This window comes from Schistocerca nitens, chromosome 5, assembly GCF_023898315.1.
Source record: "Schistocerca nitens isolate TAMUIC-IGC-003100 chromosome 5, iqSchNite1.1, whole genome shotgun sequence".
Taxonomy (NCBI): Eukaryota; Metazoa; Arthropoda; class Insecta; order Orthoptera; family Acrididae; genus Schistocerca; species Schistocerca nitens.
Window position 1 is genome coordinate 510854319 of NC_064618.1, and position 27517 is coordinate 510881835.

Below are 27517 nucleotides of genomic sequence, written 5' to 3' on the forward strand. Positions count from 1 at the left end.
TTTGCATCAAATTTTGTTTGAAAAATGGAATCAAGTGCTCTAAAACACTTGAAAAATTGACAGTGGCATATGGCGAGTCTGCTCTAAAAAAAAAAAAAGTTTACAAGTGCTAAAAGCTCTTCCAAGATGGCCGAGGAGATACCAATAATGAACCTCGCTCTGGATGCCCCAGCACATCAACAACAGATGATAACATCGAAGCTGTGAAGAAAGTAGTTTTGGATAATCATCGAATTACCATAAGAGAAGTTTCTGAGGATGTTGCATGTCAGTCGGCTCATGTCATGCAATTTTTTCGGATGTTTTGAGAATGAGAAGTGTGACAGCGAAATTTGTTCCAAATCTTCTCAATTTTGATCAGAAGAATCATCACATGAGCATCGCTCAGGAGCTCTTGAATGACATTAATGATGATCCTGATTAGCTGAAAAGGGTCATAACTGGTGACTAAACATGGGTTTGCCATTATGACATCAAAATCAAAGCCCAGTCATCCCAATGGAAGCATCCTGGAGAGCAAAGACCGGAAAAAGCATGCCAAGTTCGATCAAATGTCAAAGTTTTAGTTTCACTCACTGTTTTTCAATTACCATGGCATAGTGCATCATGAATATTTACGTCAAGGTCATATGGTCAATAAGAGAAGTAATATGTAAAAAAGTCCAGAATTGAGGAAAAACAATTTACAGCTTTTGCAAAACGACAATGCACATGCCTCATTCATCGTTGCTTGTGAGAGTTTTTTGGCCGAAAACAACATGACAATCATACCTCAGCCACCATATTCATCGGATTTGCCCCCTGCAACTTTTTCCTGTTCCCAAAACTGAAGAGACCAATGAAAGAATGAAGATTTTCAACAACTGAATCGCTGGAAGTACTCAAGGTTGTACCAAAAACAGCTTATGAGAAAAGCTTTGAGGTTTGGAAGAAGCGTTGGCACAAGTGTGTTGTATCTGAGGGGGATTACTTTGAAGGGGACAACATGAATATTGATGAATAAATAAATATTTTTTTCATAGAAATATAAAGTCATTGTACTTTTTGAACACACCTCTTATTTCATTTATCTCAAAGACAGTAGTTTTCATTATCATATTAAGTGTCCCTGATTTTTAGCAAATGCATGTCTGTACTTTTGCATTTGAAGTGACTCTGAGAATTCATTTTCAATTATTCATATATTAAAAAGGCACAGAAAATCAGAGGTTCAAATAATATTCAGTGATCTAATAGCAAAAGTTGCTCACCAGGCATGAATATTAGTCAGTTAATGCTGTGCTGTGATTAAAATCACATGAAAAAGTGGACCATCAAAAACTGACATGAAATCTGCCAAGAAAAGTTCTGCAGCAACACAAAAACAAATGCATCATGGAATAAAAGTCAAAATATTCAGAGATAGCCATGCACACAATGTTTCAGACTTTGTATCTGACTCTGCAAAAGAAAATGTGAGTTTCTCAGCTTTTGTTAAGCCTGGAGCGAAGTTCAAATACATGATTAGCAGTGTCAAACAAGAATGTACCATTTCTACTAAAAGTGACTGTGTTGTTACTGTAATGGGTTTCAAACAATGTTTACTGCAATGAGGCTAGTGCATTTCTATAAAAATTGGTCATTATCTTGCAGTTACAGTCGACTACAAAAGTTACAGTGTGAATCTACCTATGAGATCTGATTTAGCAGACTGATCTTGTGTAAATAGTGAAATTCGATGAATGAATGAAACAGTAAAACACTTCTGTTCAAAGTTTAAAAACATAAACCTTCTCAATGTCTACAATTACGAAAAAGCTAGTTTCACAATGCATGGTCAATACTTGCATCGATTTGGTAAGAAGAGACTTGTGTCTGATACAAACAAGACTGCTGACAAAATAATGCATGAAAACAGCTGCAAAAGCAAACAAGCCACTGCCTTAAGTGCCTACATGTAGGGAAACAAGTGAAAGGGGTCAATTCCAATTGGATTTGGCCCAACTTTAACAACACAGAAGAATTACTCAATACACAGGTGGCAATTCCTTTATCATGTAAACTGTAAATCTGTCTGAAGGAATGATCAGCCAGCTTTATAACATGCAAATTCTGTTACAAAGTATGAAACAGTCAGTAAATGTAATATGTATAAATGAACATCAGTTTAAAACAGAAAATACCAGTCTTCTCAACAAATTTCCCAGCTACAAACTGGCCACCAGCTTTTGTAGAACTAACAAGTATGGAGGCTCTTGCATATTTGTTCATTCCTCAGTAACCTACGAAATCAGACAGAATTTTAGCCATCTAAATGAAGCAATTACTTTTGAAAGTTGTTGTATAGAATTTAAAGATTATAACATGCTAATCATCAGTATATATCATATCCCTTGGTACTACATAACCTCTGTGGTCTTAGATTAATTTGAAACTCTGTTACAAAGATTAAAAACTGAAAAACTGCATAAGAAACTAGCTATATGTGCTGACTTTAACATAGATATAAGAACTGATGACAAATTTGCTTCACATTTGAAGAATCTGATAGCCACAAATGGACTAAATCTAAATTTTGACCAATGCACAATAGTTACAGCAACTACTTCAACATGTATTGATAATATTGTAAGTAGTTATAATTACAGTGTCAAAGAAATATGTATTTTAGATTTGGGAGCATCAGACCATGCACCAGAATTTGTATCATTATCAAAATTAAATTTAGGTGGCACAACAAAAAGATGTAGGAACTCCAGCCAAGAAAATGTGGATGTATTTATCAAAAAACTAAGCATCACCATATGATCAGCCAGCAAACACACTTCAACAAATGAAAACTACAATAACTTTTCAACGGAATTAGTGAGCATATTCAATGAATGCTTCCCTTTGGTAACAGGAAGGACTGAGTCTCATAAAAACAGATTATGAGTAAGAAAAGGAATTAGAGTGTCTATCATTAAGAAGGGGAAACAGCATATAGATGCAAAAAATTAATCAACATTATGAATTTCTTAAATATGTAAGCACATAAAAATAAATAAACAAACAAAGTAGTTAAATTTGCAAAGAGTACCACTAACAATACATTAATTTTAAATGTAAAAAACAAATCCAAAGATGTTTGGTCTGTTATAAGAAGTGAGATTGGCAGTGAAATGGACAGAAAATGTCCTTCTAAACTAATGATAAATTGTAGGACAGTTACAGATCCTAGTGCCATATGAGAATCCTTCAATAATTTCTTCATAAGTTGTAACAAAATTAGTGACTGCTCACCACCAAGTACAGCCCCCAGTATAGCAGAGAGAAATTTTCACTGTTCATGTCATTACAATCATAATGTCCCTAAAAAATTTAAAATTAGTGATTTGGAATGAAGTTCCATTGAAGTAATGAAATCAGTACATCATAGTATTGCACATCCACTCTCCCTCATAATCAAACAGTATTTCGGAGAGGGATTTTCCAAGATTGGTTAAAATATGCTGAAATTCTGCCAGTTCATAAAAAGAGCATACAAAATGAAATGGGAAGCTATAGGCCTACCTCATTGTTACCAATTTTTTCAAAAATATTTGAAATGGCTGCCTGTAACCAGATAGAAAATTATAATACATCCCACAATATTATTTTAAGCTATCAGTACAGTTTCACGAAAGGCTACAGGACAACCCCTGCAATAAATTAATTGGTCACAAAAGATAGCAGTTGTCTCAATTACAGCATGTGTGTATCAGGCATCTTTTGCAGTCTTTTCAAAGCCTTCAACACTGTAAATCATGATTGGCTTCTTCAAAAATTGCCTAGCTATGGTTTTCAAGGTAAATCTCTCAGTTGGATGTCATCATAGTTGGCAAACAGAAAACAAAGAGTGCTTGTTAATAACAGTGGCAAGGAATTCATTCCTGGCTGGAAAACATACAATTCGATGTCTCACAAGCCTCAATATTAGGGCCACTACTATTTTTGTATTACATCAATGATATGCTATGCCAGGTTGAGTCAGATACCATCCTTTATGCACATGTTTCAACAGCGATAGTCTGCTGTAAACCCAATGAAGACTTAACCCGCAGTATTGAGCACACACTTGGGGAAGTGGCTGCGTGGATCAAGAATAATAATATGAAATTAAACTTTCAATAACAGAAACTGATCATTTCACCATGAAACAATCAGCACAATGTATAAGTGAAATTACTTATATGGACAAAAGATTGGACTCTATAAGCTGTGTCAAATTTCTTAGTGTGTTAATAAATAAAAACATGTTGTGGAGTGAGCATGTAGACAGCATTCTTAGTCAACTGAACAGTCTTGTGTATGTCAAGAATGTCTTATCTAGTATCAATTATTTAGCAGTAAAAAACTGTATTTTATGCATATTTTATTTCAGTCGTTAAGTACAGCATAATTTTCTGGGGTCTGAGAAAACTAATTTCTTTAGAGCCTTTACACTAAAAAAAAAAAAATAAATAAATAAAAAAAATAAAAAGAAAAAGAAAAAACTGAGCCATGGTGGGAGCTAAAGAGAATCAACACTGCAAACCTCCAAACCTCTATTTGAAAAATTAGATCTAATGTCCATCTCTAGCATGTATATATCTGAGGTCCTTATCTTCTCAAAGAGAAATCCACAACTTTTTGAGGACAACTGCTTCTTGCACCTGTATGAGACTAGATATAAGGTAAGTTACATGCTACTTACCCACAGGCTCAAACTTGATGAAACAATCTCTACATTACAAGGGCAGGAAATTTGTAAAAAAAATCTATATGGGGAAAAGTGATCCAGATCTAAAAAATACTAAAACAGACATGGAAAAGTATTTTAAAAGTAAATGCTACCTTAGTGTAGCAGATTTCTTGAATGATGAACATGTAATATAGCATCTCTCCAAAAAAGCAACACCATATATATTATAACCATAGATTTTTTCAAAAAATGATAACCATGTAAAGTATATCTAAAAACAAAGATGATGTAACTTACCAAACGAAAGCATTGGTATGTTGATAGACACACAAATAAACACAAACACACACACAAAATTCAAGCTTTCATAACCCACAGTTGCTTCATCAGGAAAGAGGGAAGAAGAGGGAAAGACGAAAGGATGTGGGTTTTAAGGAAGAGGGTAAGGAGTCATTCCAATCCCGGGAGTGGAAAGACTTACCATAGGGGGAAAAAAGGACAGGTATACACTCGCACACGCACACACACACACACATATCCATCCGCACATATACAGACGCAAGCAGACATTTGTAAAGGCAAAGAGTTTAAGAGTTTGTGAGTTTGTAAAGGCAAAGAGTTTGGGCAGAGGTATCAGTCGAGGTGGAAGTATAGAGGCAAAGATGTTGTTGAATGACAGGTGAGGTATGAGTGGCAGAAACTTGAAATTAGCAGAGGTTGAGGCCTGGTGGGTAACAGGAAGAGAGGATATACTGAAGGGCAAGTTCCCATCTCCAGAGTTCTGGTAGGTTGGTGGTAGTGGGAAGTGTCCAGATAACCCGGACGGTGTAACACTGTGCCAAGATGTGCTGAACGTGCACCAAGGCATGTTTAGCCATATGGTGATCTTCATTACCAACAAACACTGTCTGCCTGTGTCCATTCATGCGAATGGACAGTTTGTTGCTGGTCATTCCCAGATAGAAAGCTTCACAGTGTAGGCAGGTCAGTTGGTAAATCACGTGGGTGCTTTCACACGTGGCGCTGCCTTTGATTGTGTACACCTTCCGGGTTACAGGACTGGAGTAGGTGGTGGTGGGAGGGTGCATGGGACAGGTTTTACACCAGGGGCAGTTACAAGGGTAGGAGCCAGAGGGTAGGGAAGGTGGTTTGGGGATTTCATAGGGGTGAACCAAGAGGTTACGAAGGTTAGGTGGACGGTGGAAAGACACTCTTGACGGTGTGGGGAGGATTTCATGAAGGATGGATCTCATTTCAGGGCAGGATTTGAGGAAGTCGTATCTCTGCTGGAGAGACACATTCAGAGTCTGATCCAGTCCCAGAAAGTATCCTGTCACAAGTGGGGCACTTTTGGGAGTTCTTCTGTGGTAGGTTCTGGGATTGAGGGGATGAGGAAGTGGTTCTGGTTATTTGCTTCTGTACCAGGTCGGGAGGGTAGTTACGGGATGCGAAAGCTGTTTTCAGGTTGTTGGTGTAATGGTTCAGGGATTCCGAACTGGAGCAGATTCGTTTGCAATGAAGACCTAGGCTGTAGGGAAGGGACCGTTTGATATGGAATGGGTGGCAGCTGTCATAATGGAGGTACTGTTGCTTGTTGGTGGGTTTGATGTGGACAGGTGTGTGAAGCTGGCCATTGGACAGATGGAGGTCAATGTCAAGGAAAGTGGCATGGGATTTGGAGTAGGACTAGGTGAATCTGATGGAACCAAAAGAGTTGAGGTTGGAGAGGAAATTCTGGAGTTCTTCTTCACTGTGAGTCCAGATCGTGAAGATGCCATCAATAAATCTGTACCAGACTTTGGGTTGACAAGCCTGGGTAACCAAGAAGGCTTCCTCTAAGCGACCCATAAATAGGTTGGCGTACGAGGGGGCCATCCTGGTACCCATGGCTGTTCCCTTTAATTGTTGGTATGTCTGGCCTTCAAAAGTGAAGAAGTTGTGAGTCAGGATGAAGCTGGCTAAGGTAATGAGGAAAGAGGTTTTAGGTAGGGTGGCAGGTGATCGGCATGAAAGGAAGTGCTCCATTGCAGCGAGGCTGTGGACGTGCAGAATATTTGTGTACAAGGAAGTGGCATCAGTGGTTATAAGGATGGTTTCTGGGGGTAACTGATTGGGTAAGGATTCCAGGCATTTGAGAAAGTGGTTGGTGTCTTTGATGAAGGATGGGAGACTGCTCGTAATGGGTTAAAGGTGTTGATCTATGTAGGCAGAGATACGTTCTGTGAGGGCTTGGTAACCAGCTCCCACAGAAGAACCCCAAAAGTGCCCCACTTGTGACAAGATACTTTCCGGGACTGGATCAGACTGAATGTGGCTCTCCAGCAGGGATACGACTTCCTCAAATCCTGCCCTGAAATGAGATCCATCCTTCATGAAATCCTCCCCACTCCGCCAAGAGTGTCTTTCCGCCGTCCACCTAGCCCTATGAAATCCCCAAACCACCTTCCCTACCCTCTGGCTCCTACCCTTGTAACCGCCCCTGGTGTAAAACCTGTCCCATGCACCCTCCCACCACCACCTACTCCAGTCCTGTAACCCGGAAGGTGTACACAATCAAAGGCAGCGCCACGTGTGAAAGCACCCACGTGATTTACCAACTGACCTGCCTACACTGTGAAGCTTTCTATCTGGGAATGACCAGCAACAAACTGTCCATTCGCATGAATGGACACAGGCAGACAGTGTTTGTTGGTAATGAAGATCACCCTGTGGCTAAACATGCCTTGGTGCACGTTCAGCACATCTTGGCACAGTGTTACACCGTCCGGGTTATCTGGATACTTCCCACTACCACCAACCTACCAGAACTCCGGAGATGGGAACTTGCCCTTCAGTATATCCTCTCTTCCTGTTACCCACCAGGCCTCAACCTCTGCTAATTTCAAGTTTCTGCCACTCATACCTCACCTGTCATTCAACAACATCTTTGCCTCTATACTTCCACCTCGACTGATATCTCTGCCCAAACTCTTTGCCTTTACAAACTCACAAACTCTTAAACTCTTTGCCTTTACAAATGTCTGCTTGCGTCTGTATATGTGCGGATGGATATGTGTGTGTGTGTGTGTGCGTGTGCGAGTGTATACCTGTCCTTTTTTCCCCCTATGGTAAGTCTTTCCACTCCCGGGATTGGAATGACTCCTTACCCTCTTCCTTAAAACCCACATCCTTTCGTCTTTCCCTCTTCTTCCCTCTTTCCTGATGAAGCAACCGTGGGTTGCGAAAGCTTGAATTTTGTGTGTGTGTTTGTGTTTATTTGTGTGTCTATCAACATACCAATGCTTTCGTTTGGTAAGTTACATCACCTTTGTTTTTAGATATATTTTTCCTTCGTGGAATGTTTCCCTCTATTATAACCATGTAAAGTAATACATATGTATTGTCACCTTAGATTAGTTTATTAGTCTGCACATTAGTCTTAAAATGGCAAGTCGCCTATGTCACAATTTTTGACTGCACAAGGCCTGTTATGTGATAATAAAAATTTGATTTGATTTGATTTTTATGTTTCACAAAGTATAAGTGTGCTAATTATTGCACTGAAGATTCAGATCCATGTTGATAGCCTAGACTTTGTAATATGAATAAATATAACAATGAGCAAACATTTTGTGCAACAGGAATTGCACATACAGTGCAGTTCATGCCATTTTGATGTGCTAGTGCAGACTTATACACAGCTTAAGATCTCTTTCAGAGCTGTTGCAAGATCACCTTGTACTGGTTCTCTATTATTCACAATACATTGACCTGCACATGCCTACAAAAATGTTAGTAATGTTATTACATCAGTAATCTAATAACACAAAAAAACCTTACATTTACCTCTGTAAATGCTGGGAAACCGTTTACGGAAGTACACAATTGCTGGCAATTTGGTAACACCCCACTTCCGAGCATATCGTGGATCTGCCATCTTCACAAAAGTTATATCTAAATTATCAGTTTCACTATCAATGTTCTCCAGTTCTTCCAGAACAGTCATTGACTCTGGTGAATCTTTCTCATCTGTTAAATTCAACAGTTAATTACTAACCAATAATTATTTATATCAAAAGTGTAATAACCACTTTCATTGTGAGTTTCTATTCCACTGTTCTTACACTGCAGCAGACATTATTAATGATTCATGACTTTAACAACTTGTGGCTACAAATGTCAGAGAACCAACAATAAGATAACAATAAAAAGAATAACTTGGAACTGTCATAGAGAGCAATATGGTATGTTCATAAATATAATCACTAATGTATTTCTCAAATTTTCTGTCTCAAAGCCTTCTGGTCATTAAACTTGCACAAACTTGTATATATTTGTTAAATTTCACTACTTGTAAGGTTACGGTCACTAAACTATCCTACTACTGAGAAGTTCATACTACTTCTCAGAGTTAACATTAACAGCTGCAACAGAAATCACAATGAAGAGTGGTATTCAGTCACTCAATCATCCATCTTCTTTCATAGATCCTATATTAAAGGAGAACATTCAGCGATGTGGTATTAATCAAGGCATAAATTAATGAAGAGAAACAACTGATAGGAATTATTTTATTTTACAGTCTCTGAGATGCTATGGACTATAAGATGCACCTTAATTTTTAAGCAATTTTTTTAAATAACATTTTTACCATTTTTACTAGATTGCAAAGCCAGATTAAAAAAATTCTTAGTTTATAAAAGCAAGCTGACCTTTAAAATTCCTGAAAATTGTCATCTAAACCTTCTTCTTCTTCTTCCTCTTCTTCCTTTTCCTCCATCATCATTGTTGTCTTCTTCATATACTGTATATAAGATGGTCTTCTTGCCATCAAGGGCATTACTTATGCCGCAGTTCTTGATAGATTTAACAACAATGACTTCTCTCACTCTAAATCACAACTGTTTTATCCAGTGACACACTTGTTTGATTGTACGTCATTTTAAAGCTCCCTTCAATGTGAATTCATGTTGAGTTTTGTCCATCATCCATTTGTTCCATTCCTCTCTCATGAACACTTCAAATGGCTTGTTTACTGAGACATCAGAGGTTGCAATTGTGAAGTAAGTCATCCGGGAAAAACAGAAAGCTCTGTATTTCCATGTTTCAATTTCTCTTTCACAGAATTTTTCAAGTGACTACTAAACTGATCTAGCACAGGAAGAGAACCCTTCTTCCATTAAGCACATTTCCTTCTCTTCCACATAATTTCCAACCCTTGTCATGTATGTGAACAACACAACTGGACAGTATTTCAGAAGGTTTTGGCATTGTTTTGCATTTGAAAATGATCATTGGGATAAGTTTAGTACCACTAGCACAATATGAAAGGACAACAGTGTAATACATTTTTTCACACCCACTTCTTTTTATGGTTACAGTTTCTGCACCTCTCATGGCAACAGTTCTGTTTTGGTTCACATTCATCCACATCCATCCAGCTGCTTCAGCAAGAAGCAGTAACAAACATATTGATTCAATTAAGAATTAACATCAGCAATTTCTAGTTAGGTGCAGTGCAAAGTTCATAATACTTGTATGTACATTAACGTCATCTGCCCTCACGCGTGTGCCTGTTACCAGTGGATAAGCTTGCATGTTGGAATCAAATCCAGCCTAACTAATAGCTTAACATATTCTACATCTACACCGATACTCTGCAATCCACCTTACAGTGCGTGGTGGACGCTACCTTTACCACTAGTTTCTTTTCCTCTTTCACTCACAAATAAAACAAGGGAAAAAACTGTCTATATGCCTTCATATGAGCCCTGATTTATCATATCTTGCACAATGTATGTGGGAAGCAATAGAATCATTCTGCACTCAGATTCAAATGCTCATTCTCTACATTTTCTCAATAGTGTTCCTCGAAAAGAATGTTGTCTTCCCCCCAGGAACTCCCAAATGAGTTCCTGAATCATCTTTGTAACACTTGCATGTTGTTCAAATCTACCAGTAACAAATCTAGCAGCCTGCCTCTCAACTGCTTCAATGCCTTCCTTTAATCCTACCTGGCACGGATCCCAAACACTTCAGCAGTGTTCAAGAATAGGTTGGACTAGCATCCTATGAGCAGTTTCCTTTATAGGTGAACCACAATTTCCTTGAATTCTCCCAGTAAACCAATGTTGACCATTTACCTTTCCTGCCACAATGCTCACATTGTCATTCCATTTCAGGTCGCATTTCAACAGTACACTCAGATATTTAAATGACATGACTGTGTCAAGCAGGACACAACTAATACTGTTTCCAAACATTATGGGTTTCAAATAGTGCAGTTCATGATATAAGTTCATGGCTTGTAGAAAATAAACTAATGCTACATCACAATATGATTCAGTTTTTACAGTTTCTAACAAACTATTTAACAGAACCCAATGTTTTAATTTCACAGAATGGGCATATGATTAGTGAAACTGAACTCAAATTTCTGGGTGTACAGGTAGATAGTAAACTGTTGTGGGAAGCCCATGTTCAGGATCTTGTACAAAGACTTAATGCTGCCATGTTTTATTAAGTATCTGAAGTAAGTGATTGTTCGACACATAAATTAGTCTACTTTGCTTATTTTCATTCGCTTATGTCATATGGTATTATATTTTGGGGTAACTCTTCCCATCCTCAAAAGAAATTTTTGGCTCCGAAATGGGTAGTTCAGCCAGTGGTGTAAGTTCGCGAACCTCTTGTCGATCCCTTGTTCACTAGTCTGGGTAATCTGCCATTGGCCTCTCCATATATATGTTCTTTACTGCCGTCTCTTGTTAACAATATCAGCTTATTCCCAAGAATTAGCAGCTTTCACTCTGTTAATACTAGGTAGAAATCCCGTCTGCATTTGGATCACACATCCTTAACTCGTGTGCAGAAAGGTCTGCAGTATACTGCTGCATCCATTTTCAATGAGCTACTACAAGAATTCAAAAATCTTAACAGTAATCCATGCACTTTCAAATCAAAATGGAAGAGTTTCCTCATGGGTCACTCCTTCTATTCTGTCAAGGAGTTCCTTAAAAATTAAGCTGATTCATATGTTATATTGTTGATTGTGTTTACTTTATCTTATGCCATGACTTTTATTGTGTTCATAAACGTTTTATTTTATCTGTTATTACTTTTTATGTTGTAGTTCCATGTACTGACACGTTCCATAACCTTCAAGATTTGGTCCTCAATTTGGTCCTACAGAACTAGATGTGTAAATAAATAAATAAATAAATAAATCACAGCAACCAGAACTTTTATCTAAGTCATCTTGTATCCTCCTACAGTCACTCAACTTCAAAACCTTACCATAGACCACAGCATCATCAGCAAACAACGACAGATTGCTGCCCACCCTGTTCACCAAATCATTTATATATACAGAGAATAATAGCGTCTTGTATCCTCCTACAGTCACTCAACTTCGAAAGCTTACCATACACCACAGCATCATCAGCAAACAACCACAGATTGCTGCCCACCCTGTCCACCAAATAATTTATGTATACAGAGAATAATAGCAGTTCTATCACTCCTGATGATACCTTTGTCTCTGATGAACATTCACTGTTGATGACAATATACTGGGTTCTGTAACTTAAGAAGACTTTGAGCCACTCACATATCTGTGAATCTATTCCATATGCTCGTACCTTCTGTAACAGCCTGCAGTGGGGCACTGTGGAAAATGCTCTCTGGAAATCTAGAAATATGGAATCTGCCCATTGCCCTTCATCCATAGTTTGCAGTAGATCATGTATGAGAAAATGGCAAGCTGAGTTCACATGAGTGATTCTTTCCAAAACCATGTTGATTTGTGGGCATAAGATTCTCAGTCTCAAGAAAATTTTATTATATTCAAACTGAGATTACATTCAAGGATCCTGCAGCAAACCAATGTTAGGAATATTGGTCTGTAATTTTGTGGGTCCGTTCTTTTGCCCTTCTTATACACTGGAGTCACCTACACTTTATTCCAGTTGCTTGAAACTTTGTGCTGGGTGAGTGATTCATAATAAATGAAAAATAAGCAAAGGGCCAATGTCATAGAGTACTCTTTGAAAAACCAAACTGGGATTCCATCTGGACCTGGTGACTTATTTGTTTACAACTCCTTCTTCTCTATGTATTTGTTTACAACTCCTTCTTCTCTATGCCAGGGATGCTTATTATTGTGTTGTCCATGTGGGAGTCTGTTTGATGGTCAAATGACAGTATGTCTGTACAATTCTCCTAGATGAACACTTTCTTAAATGTGAAATTTAAAACTTCAGCTTTCGTTTTGCTATCTTCAACTGCCATACAAGATTGGTCAACAAGTGAGTAGATGGAAGTCTTAGACCCACTTAGCGATTTTACATACGACCAGAATTTTCTCAGGTTCTCTGCCAGACCTTTTGCTAAGGTATGACAGTGGTAGTGGTTGTATGCTTCACACATATGTCTTTTCGCTGGCACACGAATCTCTACTAACCTTTGCCTGTCATCATTTGTGCGTTCTCTTTTCAGCTGATAGTCACCAGCCTCTGCTTCCTCAGCAGTTTCCGAATCTTGTTATTAAACCACGGTGGGTCTTTTTTGTCCTTAATCCACTTGTTAGGCATGTAATTCTCCAGACCATGATTTACAATCTGCTTAAACTTTGCCCATAAGTCCTCTACGTCCACCTTACTGGAACTTAGACATGTCAGCTAAATGTCTAAGTGAGGAATTAACAACTGCATTTCTGCTCGTTCTAGCAGAAATACTCTCCTAGCTTTCTAAACTGATTTACTGGCTTATGTAACCACAGTACTACAATGACATCCTGATCACTAATCCCCATTTCTATATTGACATTGTTGATAAGGACTGATCTATTTATAGCTACAAGGTATAAGATATTTCCAATGTGTGTGGGCTGCCGAGCTAGCTGCTCAAGACAGTGTTCAAAGTACTTTGCAGTGTTCAAAGTTACTTTGCATGACTGCCTGTCTGTATGCGCAGCACCAAATCCATAGACATCCCAGTCTATACTCAGTAGATTTAACTCACCTCCAACTAGCACTGATTATCTGGGTATTTACACACTACTGACTATAGATATTCTTTGAATGACTCTAGAACTGTTATAGCAGAATCAGTTGGATGGTAAAAAGATCCAACAATTAAATTGGTTTCACCTAGACCAGTTAAATGTGAGCAGATAACCATACTGTCACACTCAACTCCAATCTCAATAGAGACGATATTCTTGTCAACTGTAATGAACACTTCCCCACCTATGGCCTCTAATTTGTTTTCCCAATACATTATCCATGACTCGCTAAATATCTCAGAGCTATCCACTTTGGGTCTCAGCCAGCTCTTGATCCCAGAATAATTTGAGTGCAAGAACTTTCCTGGAGGGCAGTAAATTCAGGAATTTTGCTACAAATACTTTGACAACTTACTGATAAAATTTTAACAGTGAAAATTTCTTTACTCTAAATGTGGTCTGACTTTCCTAGCTGAGTATCAACTAGCGAGTTTTCATCAGAGTACCTCAAACCACCACGTCTAAAAAACCCTAATGTGGACTCCACACATATTCTCCTAACCAAGTGGCTGCTTCCTTTGTGTAATGCACCCCTGACCTAGCAAGGGGAGTCCTACAAATTCCCATCCAATAACACAGGTCCACAAAACTGCAGTCAAGGCCTTCACAGAGTCGATGAATCCTTTGGCTGAGACCCTCCACTCTACTAGGTTCCAAACCAAAGGACTCCAATCAACTCCGGGAACAATGTTGCAAATTGCATGCATCTTGGATGAGACCCCACAGCATACATACCAAGTGCACTTTTGCTTTCTTTCCAGCCCTGAATGCTATCTGCCTAAGGGGCTCCATAACATGCCTAATGTTGGAGCTCCAAATAACTAGTTAACCCCTCCCATCGCGTGCCTGCTTGCACCATGCTGAAGGAGCAGCCACCTGTCCACTCAGAGGGTGAATGGGCGAGGCCAGATGACAAGTGTCCACACTGGCTTTCCCTCGAGCGACCTGAATACGTTACCATTCACCAATCACTTTGCTGTGAGGCGAGATCCACAGTGTCGGGTACACTAGAAGGTGCCTCGGTAGCAGAGCCCATGGGTGAAACAAGTTATACCTAAATGAAAAGGCGTGACATCTCTTTGTCGTACAGCTTTTAAATGACACAGTAATTGTGAGTCTTTAAGCAGCTCAGAAGCTACATAAAACATACCCCTAACCCTCAGTAGCTAAAATGTAATGGACTTGCATGGAAGTATGGATTAAACACTTTGAGGATTGCGTAAGCATTGTATTCATTGCATTGAATCATATTACATAGGACATATTAAAGATTAAAAGCATTTTCACAAATATTACACAGTTCAAAAGTCAAAAAGTAAATATCTTTTTATAAGTGCAAATACTGTAAAACAAAATCTTAAACATGGCTGCAAAACAGCAACTGTATGATGCTGAAGAGATTGAAAACTCAGCCAACCAGTTACAAATACAGGTTTATTATCTCTTGACCATGGTTTTGATATTTGTAAAAATATCTTCTTCAGAAGTATTGGCCTTATTACATCACACGATGGCACAACAGATAAGATGAAGCCAAACAGCTCTTGTCATAACAGATATTGATGAAACAAGAATTATTGCAAGCCATGACTTTAGATAGCGCCAGATTATATATATCATACTTCATTATGACTACCCATTACTAAATGCCCACAGTTAGATGCTCTTGTCAACATACAAATGTAATAGGTGTCACAGGATAAAATATTTGTGTAAGTTACATGTAACTTATTTGCAGCTGGTTGGCTGATTTTTTAATCTCTTTGTAAATACTGTTCCACATCTCGCATTATGTTCTTCAGATCAATAAATATCTTCTACTACACACTTTTGAAAGTAGCCTATGGTTAATTCTTGGTATAAGCTAATTCCATTCCAAATTTCTTCCAAATCTGCCCACCAACTTCAGTGTGAAGGAGTTAACAAACAAACATACACACAAACTGTCACATTTATAATACATATGGGATAAACAATGATAAAATTCATGACCTTGTCTTAGAACACCATAACATGAACATTCATGAGATAGAAATAGGTACGTAATATTGTGAATGACATTCTGTGTTTGAAGAATTAGAGTGCAACTGATACTTCATCTGTTAACTGCATGCCAGAATTGTTTAAGGAAGGTCATTTCAAAATCATGTTTGGAGAACTGAACCAAATTCAAAAGCCTTGTAGATGAAACACAAACACAGATGGATCCTTGTGACACTACAGAAAGAAAACTGCATTACATAGTGAGTTGGAAAAAAAAGTAAGAAAGCCATTTAACAGGATATCATCATAAGTGACAATTAGAAAACTGTAAAACAGTGATTAATTTTTATTGAGTATGTTAACTGTATAATCTGCATGCTGGCTATAAAAGAGGCAACCAAGATAATTGCACAAAAATGTGGACCTGCATCATAACAATGTACCTACTCACACTTTGCCTATTGTCAAGGCAACAGTGAACAAGGTGAGTTTCAGTATAGTTCCCCACATTTTGCCCTCAGTGCTTTCTGAGCTTTCTTTCCTCAATAAATGATTTGCAGACAATGAATTCTCAACCAAGGTTATTTCTACTACAAATGCATATTTTACAGGATTTGGAAAAAAAATATTCATTTTGGAGGGAAAAGGAAAAAAAAGATGGACTATTGCTGGACCAAGCAAATGTAATGAACGCATTACTTGTGCTACAAATGAAAATTTTTAGAATCAAATTTATTTCTGAAGGGGAAAAACTGGACTCTTGTGTGATCAAATACGTTCAGCTCAATAGATGTTATGATGATATATAAAGCTTTATTTTCAGAACACAATTATTATTTAATATGTTCTTTTATCAAAGTTCTTGATGAACGCCTGTGAGCAGAGGGCATGGTATTCAGTTAAAGTTTCCAATAATTTAAACATTGTGTGTGTAAGCAACAACCAACTGCAACTATGAGAATGCACATTGTAGATGACAAATTTCTTTCTGACATACCATCTTGAAACTTGCACAACGTTAAAAGTTCACAATGAGAGGACCACTCTTTCAAAATTTTATATGTGTTGCGTACATAGTTCTGCGTAGTCAGTGCATACACAACTTTCCCACTAGAGTGCGCCCCGCTAAGCACAACAGCGCAGGCGCAGCGCTCGTCCGTCTCCGCACTACGAGAGGACGCTGTCTTAGGGACGGACCAAATTCTGCTTCCGCCGATCCGCGTATTAATATGTAATGCAGCCAATGAGATTGCTGCTAACGTAGAACCTTTTCTCCTCATGGATCACACTCGTGCAGTGATACATGAACGCGCGAGGTATTATAACGAGTGTACAGACCTCCGATTAGTCAGTCTGGATTTGTCTGTAGTCAAGTTTCAGTCTGCGCCTAATAAGATTATCATATTCCTATACATAGCCATGAAGAGAAATGTATAGACACTTTGTCAAGTATCAGAGATATGTGAGAATAAGATTAACATACCAAGACCAAAGGAACTTCAGATTGTCAATTGTAAACAGTATCCAGAATCAAGTTACATAATATCTATGATTTTTATTATTTTAATAAATGTGTGTGAAAATTAATCAAGTTCTGTTTAAAGTTGGTCACCGTCAATCTGCTACTCTAAGTGTGCAAGTGGCATTTCTATCGTCTGACCTAACGGCAGAAGATAAACACGCCTCGATAAGACCACGAGACATATTGCTGACACTCGCCTACTTCGTTAGAGTGACAAGTCAAATAATCTGATGGTGTGTGTACTGAAGGTCTTACAGTACGCACACCACAATATGTATCATCAAATCATATGCAAGTAAAATATTAGTGCTATTTGTTTTTAAAAATATCTCATACTTACAGAAGTATACAGCTAGAAACTCATTTTCATCCAGCAGTTTATCTAACATCTTTCGGTTTACTTCTTCAATTTCATTTTTTATTTCAAAAATGTCTTGTGATGTAAGCCACGCAAGAACTTTTTCCTCATCATGCAGGTCCCCTAGAGTAATGATTAGCAATAAGTATGAAAAATGACAAGCACAGTAATAATTATACTGATTTTTAAAGTGTCATTAACAACATACCATCATACAGAAGAGGAATTTTTTTTCTAAAATAGACAAGTGATGGAGAGTTGACAATGTTATACTGTCTGAGTGCTTTTGGATCATTTATTTTTACCATGTCAATTCCTGCAACAAAAATAATAAGATTCTTTCTAGAAATTATCATTAATTACACTATTGTTATCAGTAAAAAACATTTATTACAATAATATATAAAGGTAAAAAAAGAATGTCACAGTATCTTATATACTATACAGAAAATTGTGTGTAGCTATTAATAGTAAGACTGACATTTTAAACTTATTGTACTACTTCAACAGACCAGTCTGGTTGGATGTGCATGTTAAAGCACTACTTCCAGGACTGGGAGGTGCGTCAGCCCAGGAACAAATCTGCATGATGGATTAACAATGAGGGCTGGTGTGTCAGACAATCTGGATGTAGTTTTCAGGCACTGTCCCACATAATAAATACCAGGCTGGTATTCTACTCCTGTCTTCCTTACATGATTTGCAAACATTTCAGAAACTTTCACTCACTTTCACGTGAATAATACTACACACACACATGTACCACATCAGAGAGTTACAGGGTGGCAACAGCAAGGACATCCAACCACCCCTTAACCTAACCATGTTAAATCCATTTAATAATCATGCCGACACTGTGCTGATGGTTGACAAAGCCACAAGAAAAAGAAGATTGTACATCTTTGAAAAGCATTACAGTTTTAGACAAGGATCTCTTCTGAGTTATTTTGTTTCACAGATATTTTGCTTTACTGTTGCAAATAGTTTTAAAGTAACAAAACAGGCAAAAATCTAGAAAGCAATAAATTATTCATTGGATTACTCGACTACTGTGTATGTAGGCAAAATTTTTATGACAGAGAGACAGACCATCTACATCTACACCTACATCCATACTCCGCAAACCACCATACACTGTATGGCAGATGGTACCTTGTACCACTACTAGCCATTTTCTTTCCTGTTCCACTCACAAATGTAGCACAGGAAAAATGACTACATATGTCTCAATATGAGCCATAATTTCTCTTATCTTTTTGTCCAATATATGAAATGTACGTTGGCAGCAGTAGAACCCTCTGCAGTCAGCCTTAAATGCCTTGATGAATGAAACAGGACTGTAACTCATGTTATACAGTACAAGCTGGAAGGTTAGTGTGCACTGCACTGCAGTAACATCACAGATAACAGAAATTGCAGGAATCAGCAACATCATACAGCATTCTTTGAAAACGACATATTAATATAACATCACAAATGTTAGAAACCTGCACTGATGATAAAGATGCTTGTGAAACTTCAAATACTATAATCAGTAAAGGCCTATAAGAGGGTAGCTTCTCAGTGATCAGATATTGTTCACTTAATCACTGCAATTAAATACTGTTAAAATAGTTAAAGTAAACTCTGCTTGATCGTCTACAATCTCTGTTTATTCTGTTATTAATACTGCTGCAGAATTAGGCACTTTGTACCAGTATTAACCAATTTCAAATACTGCCAGAAATGTTGAAAGAACTAGGAGACTTCTCATTCTCTGTTTTCTGTAGTAGACAGTACCCCCAACATTAGTACTTTGTACTGACACCCTATACATTTATGTAGTAAGATAATGCACTGTCAACTTTTATATAATATAATACAGTACATTTAGGATTATACATTATTTTTTTGGAGGGTGCAGATTCTTTGCTTGATTGTACACTGCAACACAAAAGTTTACAGCAATTTAACACTAGATAATGGCCTTAGACTCAGAACTTGGGTCAAGTGGACTGAACATTAGTGAAACAATAAATAAAAATGATAACAGGCAATGACTCACATGTTGCTGATTGATATGGGGAGCATAGAAACAAAATGAGGAAAAATTTTGCTAGTTTCTGAGCTGCTGCTCTTTTTCCAATTTTAGTGTACCCTCTCAGACACAGAATCAAACATACTCTCAGATGTATCCACCACAATATGGATGCTTGATTCTTTACATAGTTATTAATGTTAATTGGAATCTGTTATTTTTACTCGCTACAGATGGCATCATTCTTTAAGTACTGCTGGTATAATTATTGACAGCTTTATGTTGGCAATAATACCTTACAAATCACTTAAGGGTATCACTAATGTATGTTTAGAAAAATTGGACATGATGTCAGTTGTATTTAGATTAACTGGATGGGTCCATTGCAAGATTGTAATAGGTGGAGATCTGAATGCAGATTTTGATGCAACAACACATAAACGTAGGATCACTGAACTGCAAAAGCTTCTAACACTATGCAATTAACACTCTATCAACAATAGGACCACAAGAGATCAAGCACGCCTTGACAATATTTTTGTCACTTTTAAAGCTACAGAAGAATAGTGTGAAGTAGAAGTGTTTCCATTTTCAGATCATAATTCTGTAACTTTAGATTGCACTAGTAGATTCCATCCTGATAAGATTAATATAAATAGGCTTGTCCCTAAACATGTGATCACCACACCTGTTAGTGATGATAAAATTGTCAGGTTTTGAAACTCCCTTGCTGACAGAGACTGGTTTTGCCAATATTATTGAGACACACATTATACACCAATATTATTGAGACACACAATATACTTTAATAACTGGTCAGCAAACATAATATTTGATATGTATTTAAAGAATATTTGATGCAATTTAATGACAGCATTCCATAAACAAATGAAAAATAATTGGCAAAAGTTTTAAAAACAAGGTTCCAAGCATACAAAATCAGTGGCATACTAAATGACTTAAAAAACTGAAAAACAAATAAGTTGTACAACACACAAAACAGTCTGAACAGTGACCGTATGTTAAATGTAGGAATGAGTTCAAAAAACCCATTTTGCAAGTCAAAAAGGCATGCAAGATCAGTAATATTGAGAATTCCACCAGTAAGTGTAAAGCTCCTTGGGAACTAAGAAACAGTGTTGCTATATATGCAAGAAACAAAAAAATTAATACCTGTCCCTAAAAATTCAATGATTGGCTTATTAAGTCAATTAAAGGTTTTATTAAGTCAGTTAAAGAAGAAATAAATAATATTATGAAACCTGATACCAGTTCATCAGTTTTTTTTTTTTTTTTTTTAATGTTTGTAAATCATCAATATTGACTGTTTACCTCCTCTGAATCTCATCCAGTTTCATCCTAAGAACTGTAAAGAATTGAAATCATCAGACAGTGTAGATATATAGACAAACCTTGCAACATACTACAGATATTCTTGTCACTGTAATATTTCTCTTATCAGTGGTGAAATGTATCATATTTTCACATCTTCTGATTCCAGTTTTGTGTTGTATTTTGTAGTCTTTGAAAATGACGTAAAGTTGAAACTCATAAGGTTGTCGGAAAAAGAAATGTGTGGTCAAGACATAAGAAAAGTTATCAAAAGTACATCCACATCAGCACATCATCTCACATCATTTTCATGCAAATTTCACTGATACTAAAGAAACTAATAGGTATATTGTGTACCCCTTAAGGCTCTGCATAAACAAAGGTACATCTACAGGATATTTTCCTGATGAGCTGAAACTGTCTAGGTTAGTTCCAGAATGTAAAAAGAGAGATAATGACTCACCAAGTTACAGGCCTATTACCATAGTCCCAGCTTTTTGTAAAGTATAGGAATATGTAATTTACCAACAGTTATGTGTTTACTTTGCAAATTTGGGAGTAATTAATGGATAACAATACAGTTATAGGAAAAACTCATCAACATTTGATGTTATAGAATCTGTAGTCAAATAATTACTTCAAGCATTTGAGGATAAAAGCTTTGTTCCAGTCACTTTTTGTGATCTAAGCAAAGACACTGATAGTGTGGGGCATACACCACTTCCAGAAGAAATGGCACTCTGTTACATCAGAGATAACAGCCATAAACTACTAAAATCAGATCTGCAGAGCTGTAAGCAACTTTTCTATGTTGGTAAAGAAATATCCATTGTAGAACACATTATGGTAGGTGTTTCACAGGGATCTGTACTGGTCCCTATCTTGTTCCACATACTGATTAATGATCTGCCATCATTTATTAAGTCCACTACAGAGCTGCATGCAGATGATACCACATTTCTTCACAGTAATAATGACTGCAATAGCCTTAAAACTTGTGTTGTAAAGACAACTACTGAAGCATTCTATTGGCTTAGAGCAAATGGATTCTTGCTGAATGAAAATGAAACACAGCAGATGGTTTTTAGACTAAAAAACAAGCTTCTGCCATATGATCCAAGTTACGTTACATTTTTGGGGGTATATTTAGATGATAAATTTCTTGGGGTCAAATGTACAATATCATATTAGTAAGTTATCAAGAGTGTGCCATCATAATTCTGTGGCAGTTTAAAAGTCATGCCAATGCAATTTGTGTGGTGGCAGTGAAGGACAATGCTAAGTTTTGCCACACAGTGGTACTGATAGAGCTCACCTCTGGGAGTGTGTGCTGGAAAATAGGGCTTTTGGATTCATGCCGAGCTCTGGTGTGTATTGTCAGTTGTGCCCATGTGAGGACACTGGTTTGGAGGACACAACATGATAGTGATGAACTGTAGGAGACTAACTCTTGGGTCTTTAATTGCTATATTGTCTGGATGCTATTTATGATTAGCATTTCTCATAAAAGGCCAAATAATTGTTGGTTAATTAATAGATTTTTGTATGTAACCACCAAATTGGCTTATCATTTTAATAATTCTGACTTGTAATGTGACAAGGTATTAACTTGTGTGTTCAATGGTATTTTAACTGGTCTGTTAAAACTGTGACTAGTGGAGCCTTATTTGAATAGCAGAACAACAACTTTAGTGATTACATCATGGAACAATTTTGATTAATTTTAAATCGCGTTTAAGTCCAAGTTATGTTTCCCAGTGATATGTCAAATTAATGTACAGTTGTTCTATTTTATTCATTATTTGTCAACTGATGACTATTAAAGTTAAATATGTTTTACTCAGTGTTATGTAGGTGCACCTTAAATTATTTAATGTTCAAATGAGTTTTGGCATATGAATCTTGAGCACTCAGCCATGAAATCATTAGTGTTCCTCTTTATGCTTGCTATTTTTGTGCAGAATAAAATATGTTGATAGGTAATAACCAATCATAGCTCAACATAGCCCTGCCATCTATCTGTATCATTGCACAGAGCCATTAATTTTTTAAGGAGACTTGTGGATTGTGAACCTCAAATATATAACATCCTATTTTTTTCCCAAAGCATAATAGGATATGGTATTATTTGGTGGAATCACTCTAGTTGTATGCATAACTCTTAATACTGCAGAAGAAAGCTATTAAAATAATTACCGGTACCTCATAAAAAGCACACTGTAAACCTTAGCTCTTTGTGGACAAAAAATCATGACTGCAATGAACTTATCACATACTATGTTTTAATTATTATAAAGAAGAAGTTACCAGAAACAAAACACAGAGAAAATGGACATTGTTGCAACACAAGAAGCAATATGAGTAACTGATTTTTATGCACCACATCACAGACTGTAAAAATCACTTAACAGCTGTGAACTCATGTGGTGTGCAAATTATTTAATAAGACTTAACAGACTGGACAAGATTTACCAGAACAAGCTTTCCAACAAACAGTGCATGACTGATTAGCTGCCCACCCATTCTATGATATAAATGAATTTATCAACTGTAAAATAGTACTGTGGTGTTTCTGTTAAATTATCAGTTGCTGCAATGGCCTAATGACAACAAAATTATTGTTGTTGTTCTTGTTATTACTGTTACAGTAGGTACTTGTTAATGTATCAGTCATTTTGTTGTAATGGCATACATTGCTGTTAACAAGCTAAACATTTGCCATATAGGATTTCATATTTGTTTGAATAAAACTCAATAATTTTCAGTTTCTGCATGTTAAATAATACAACAACAGAAATGTCAAGATGGAAACAATTAATAAAACTGTTCAGAGGCAATCACTCACATGTAGCTAGTTGATGTTTAGTGCATATAAGCATTTAACAACATAAAGACTTTTCTAGTGTAGTGTTGTAGGGTCTTCTAAGCATGTCGCACCATCAGTCAACATTTGTGTCAATCAGTGACTTTACGTGTTTTCATTGGTGCAGCGTCATGTGTGCTCAGCGACAAATGAATTGTAGGCACTGTATTTTGTATATGTTCTTATGTTCTCAGTATGTTTCTTCCTTGATCTGTGAATTTTGATATGATTTATATGGTCCATATTTAGTTGTTCTGTGCTTACTGTTGCTTCTGGTTATGGTAGTAATCACTATCCTGCTGTTCATGAAATATTGTGACATTCAGAAATGAGTTTGCTGTCGGTTAAGCATTCCTGATCTTCTACCTGGCTCCTGTTATGATCTGTTTTAGGAGCTAGTAAACAGACCCCATTATTTTCTAATAAAGAATTTTAATCCAGCTCAGTTTCTAGGCCCAGACCCAATATGTTATTTCAAAGGTTGGTCAGCACAAGTTACACTGAATCTGACACTTTGTGACCCTGTTGTCATCTTAGTGAAGGGCTAACAACCACAGTCAGCTTTAATTATTATGCAAGATGACTGACGCACCAGAAATGTCCACACTGCCAGTCCATTTGATTTTGTTCTGGCTGGATAACCCAATCCTATGGTTCACACAAGTAGAAGCTAGCTTTCGCTACACAGGAATTATGGCAGAATCGACAAAATCTGCCCTTGTCACGAGTCGACTTGACCACTGCTATGCCACGTAAGTACAAGACATGATTACTGCACCACCTCCGGAGAATTCACAAGGAAGCCTTAAATCAGAAGTAATCCAGAGAGTCACAGCAACACATGAGGAGCAAATCTGGCAGATATTGACACAAGGAGATATATAGGTGACTGCAAGCCATCTCACAATAAACATGTCACCTGTGGAGCAAGGTGGAAAGTTACTGTTCTTGACAATCTACAACACACACTGTGCAGCAGACAATTGCTGCAGGTCAAAGTGGTTGTGGCATCACAAACAAAAATGTTGGATGTGGTGGCAGAGCTCACCTATCGAATTCAAGAGATCATCACACGCACCCATGTTAGTGCAGTGACAATTCCAGGTGGTAGTATGACAGTGGCAGCAATAGTCACACGCAGAGAGTTCAACTCATTGACAGTAAAAGTGGAGAAGTTATACATGCAAATTGATATGCTGCTGTTACAAGGTGGTGCTTGGAATGGTAGAGGATGTTATTGCCAGAGATCCAGAAGCTGATCATAAACCAATGCTGCATTGTCTAACATGGACCAACCCAAGTGCTGATGCCATTGTAAGTTTGGTGAGCAGGCACAGATGTACAGCACCTTGTTTATTCCCAAATGCCAGTGGTAGTCGGTCATAGGAGCATCCGGCTGCCTTATGAAGTCATGTCACCTGTACGTCAGTGACAGAAATTTCAGCCATAAGTATCTAATAGACACCGGTTTGGACCTGAGCACCTCACATCATACTTCAGTACACTGCTACAGCCACCATCTGCATTCTGTTTGTCTGCTGCTAATAACTCTTCAGTCTCCACATATGGGACTCAGCAGATTGAACTGAATTTGGCTCCATGCTGACTGTTCACCTGAGGTTTCACTGTCGCACATGTTATGGAAGCCATTTCATGAGCTGATCTATTGGCACATTACCATATCAGACCAGGTGTTTCCAATTCTTGGCTGGACAACAGCATTACTGGGCTGACGGCTGCAGGATTCCACTGAGATACAATTCAGTTGTGTAACATGGAGTATGTTTCCCAACTAAGTCAATTTTGTATGTTGACTAGACCTCCTGGTAGGATGGTAACTGGTTGTCTTGTGATGCACATACTGACAGAAACTTACCAGCTGTGCGAACAGATCTGATTCAAACTATTGGCCGTGGTCAGTGGTTATCCATAGTCCACTCTACACCATGTTCTGAAGAAAGGAGGAGCTTGGTGTCCATATGGTGGTTATCATGCACTGAGTTCCAGAACAATGCCCTATCACTTCTCCATGCCACTGTTGTACAACTGCAATTACACATTACATGGAGTGACAATTTTCAATGTTTAGGACTGCGCTAAGACTTATACACAGTTCCCTGTGTTGGAGGAATGCATTCTGAAGACAGCAATTATTACTCTGTGTGACTTTTTGAGAAAAAACTCATGACTTTTGTGTTATGAAATGCAGCTCAAATCTGAGGGAAGTTTATCATCTCTGTCCTGCAAGTCCTGCCATTCTGCTTCACATATCTTGGTAACATACTTGGTTAGCCGACCATCAAGCACCAACACCACTATCACCTCTAAGAAGTATTCAAATATTTGGAACATTATGGCGTGGTGTTGAACATGGCCAAATGCACATTTGGACAACCTGAAGTTATGTTCCCATGCCACTGATATCAGCTGCAGGCTCTGTATTGTTGACAGGGAAGGTCAAAGCCTTTCTGCAAATGTCAACACCAACTAAAATTAAACAGTTAAATTGGTTCCTAGAAATAGTAAACTTTTACTGCTGCAATATATCACATGCAGCAGAACTGTAAGAACCACTCAGTGTGACACTTACCGGCTCACATGTCAAGGCAGTACTACAGTACAGTTCAGAGGCCATGTGCAAGAGAGCTTTTTGTTTACATGGATTACAAGCCACTGACCTACACTTTCAAGCAAAACAGTAACAACTGCTCTCCTCAGCAGTATAATCATCTTGAGTACATAAGCCAATTTAATACGGACATCTAACAACATATTCCTGGCATTGGAAATGTGGTGGCCGACTGTCCTTCCTGTGTCAACAATGTTGTGAAAACTACAGATTTTCTGGAACTAGACAAGACCTAACAGAAAGACCAAGAGCTCAAAACTTTCATCAATGACGCCACTTCAGGGCTGAAGTTAAAACTCGTTGACATTACCGACAATAATGCCCAATTTTTGGTGATATTCGTATTGAACACATTTCAGTGTTCACAATCTGTGCCATCCTGAGCCTTTTCAACTTTTTAGCTACTTTCACATTGTTTTGTATGGCTTGGGATGGAGAAGCAAGTGTCAGAGTTGTAAGGTGATCCATCATGTACACACACCAGATGGCAGTTTCCCGGACACAACCTTGCATTTTGCACATATTCACCTAGATACCGTAGGCCCTCTTCCTTCTTCAGACAGTCAGTAGTATTTGCTCGTCATGATATATCACTTTACACACTGCCTATAAGCCATGGCAATGAACAACATCACTGCAGAAACTTTAGCCTCAGCATTCATTTCAGTGCGGCTAGCAAGATTCGGCTGTCTACTACACATAACTACTGACTGCAACCGATAGTTTTGCACGTACGTGCACCACAAGACAACCAGCTATCATCATGCCAGCAATGGCATGATTGAGCATTGGCATCATTCACTGAAGGTGGCGTCTGCACTTCCTGTGGTTCTTAAGGGACTGTGAACCATTTATAAACCAGACATCAGCTCCTCAGCTGTGGAACTGGTCTATGGTGAAACACTGCATCTCCCTGGATTTCCTCCATCAGTTACGTGACCACATGGCACTGATACGGTCACTCAAGGCCACCATGCATGATATGCCGACCACTTATATGCATCGCGATGTGCTTGCATGTAACACTCTGGACAGACAGTGTCAAAACACCCTTACACCCCCCTTACATTGGCCCATATTTCGCCATAG

General features: G+C 37.8%; 1 protein-coding gene across 1 annotated transcript in view; it reads right to left on the minus strand.

Annotated features, from left to right (window-relative positions):
• Positions 1-27517, minus strand: part of LOC126260960 (uncharacterized) — a 473264-nt gene that overhangs the window by 4978 nt on the left and 440769 nt on the right. Inside the window, exons 33-35 of the mRNA XM_049958484.1 lie at positions 17796-17903; positions 17570-17710; positions 8507-8689 (exon numbers count right to left, since the gene is read on the minus strand). Of these exons, the coding sequence (XP_049814441.1) occupies positions 8507-8689; positions 17570-17710; positions 17796-17903 (432 nt within the window). The remainder of the gene's footprint in view (positions 1-8506; positions 8690-17569; positions 17711-17795; positions 17904-27517) is intronic.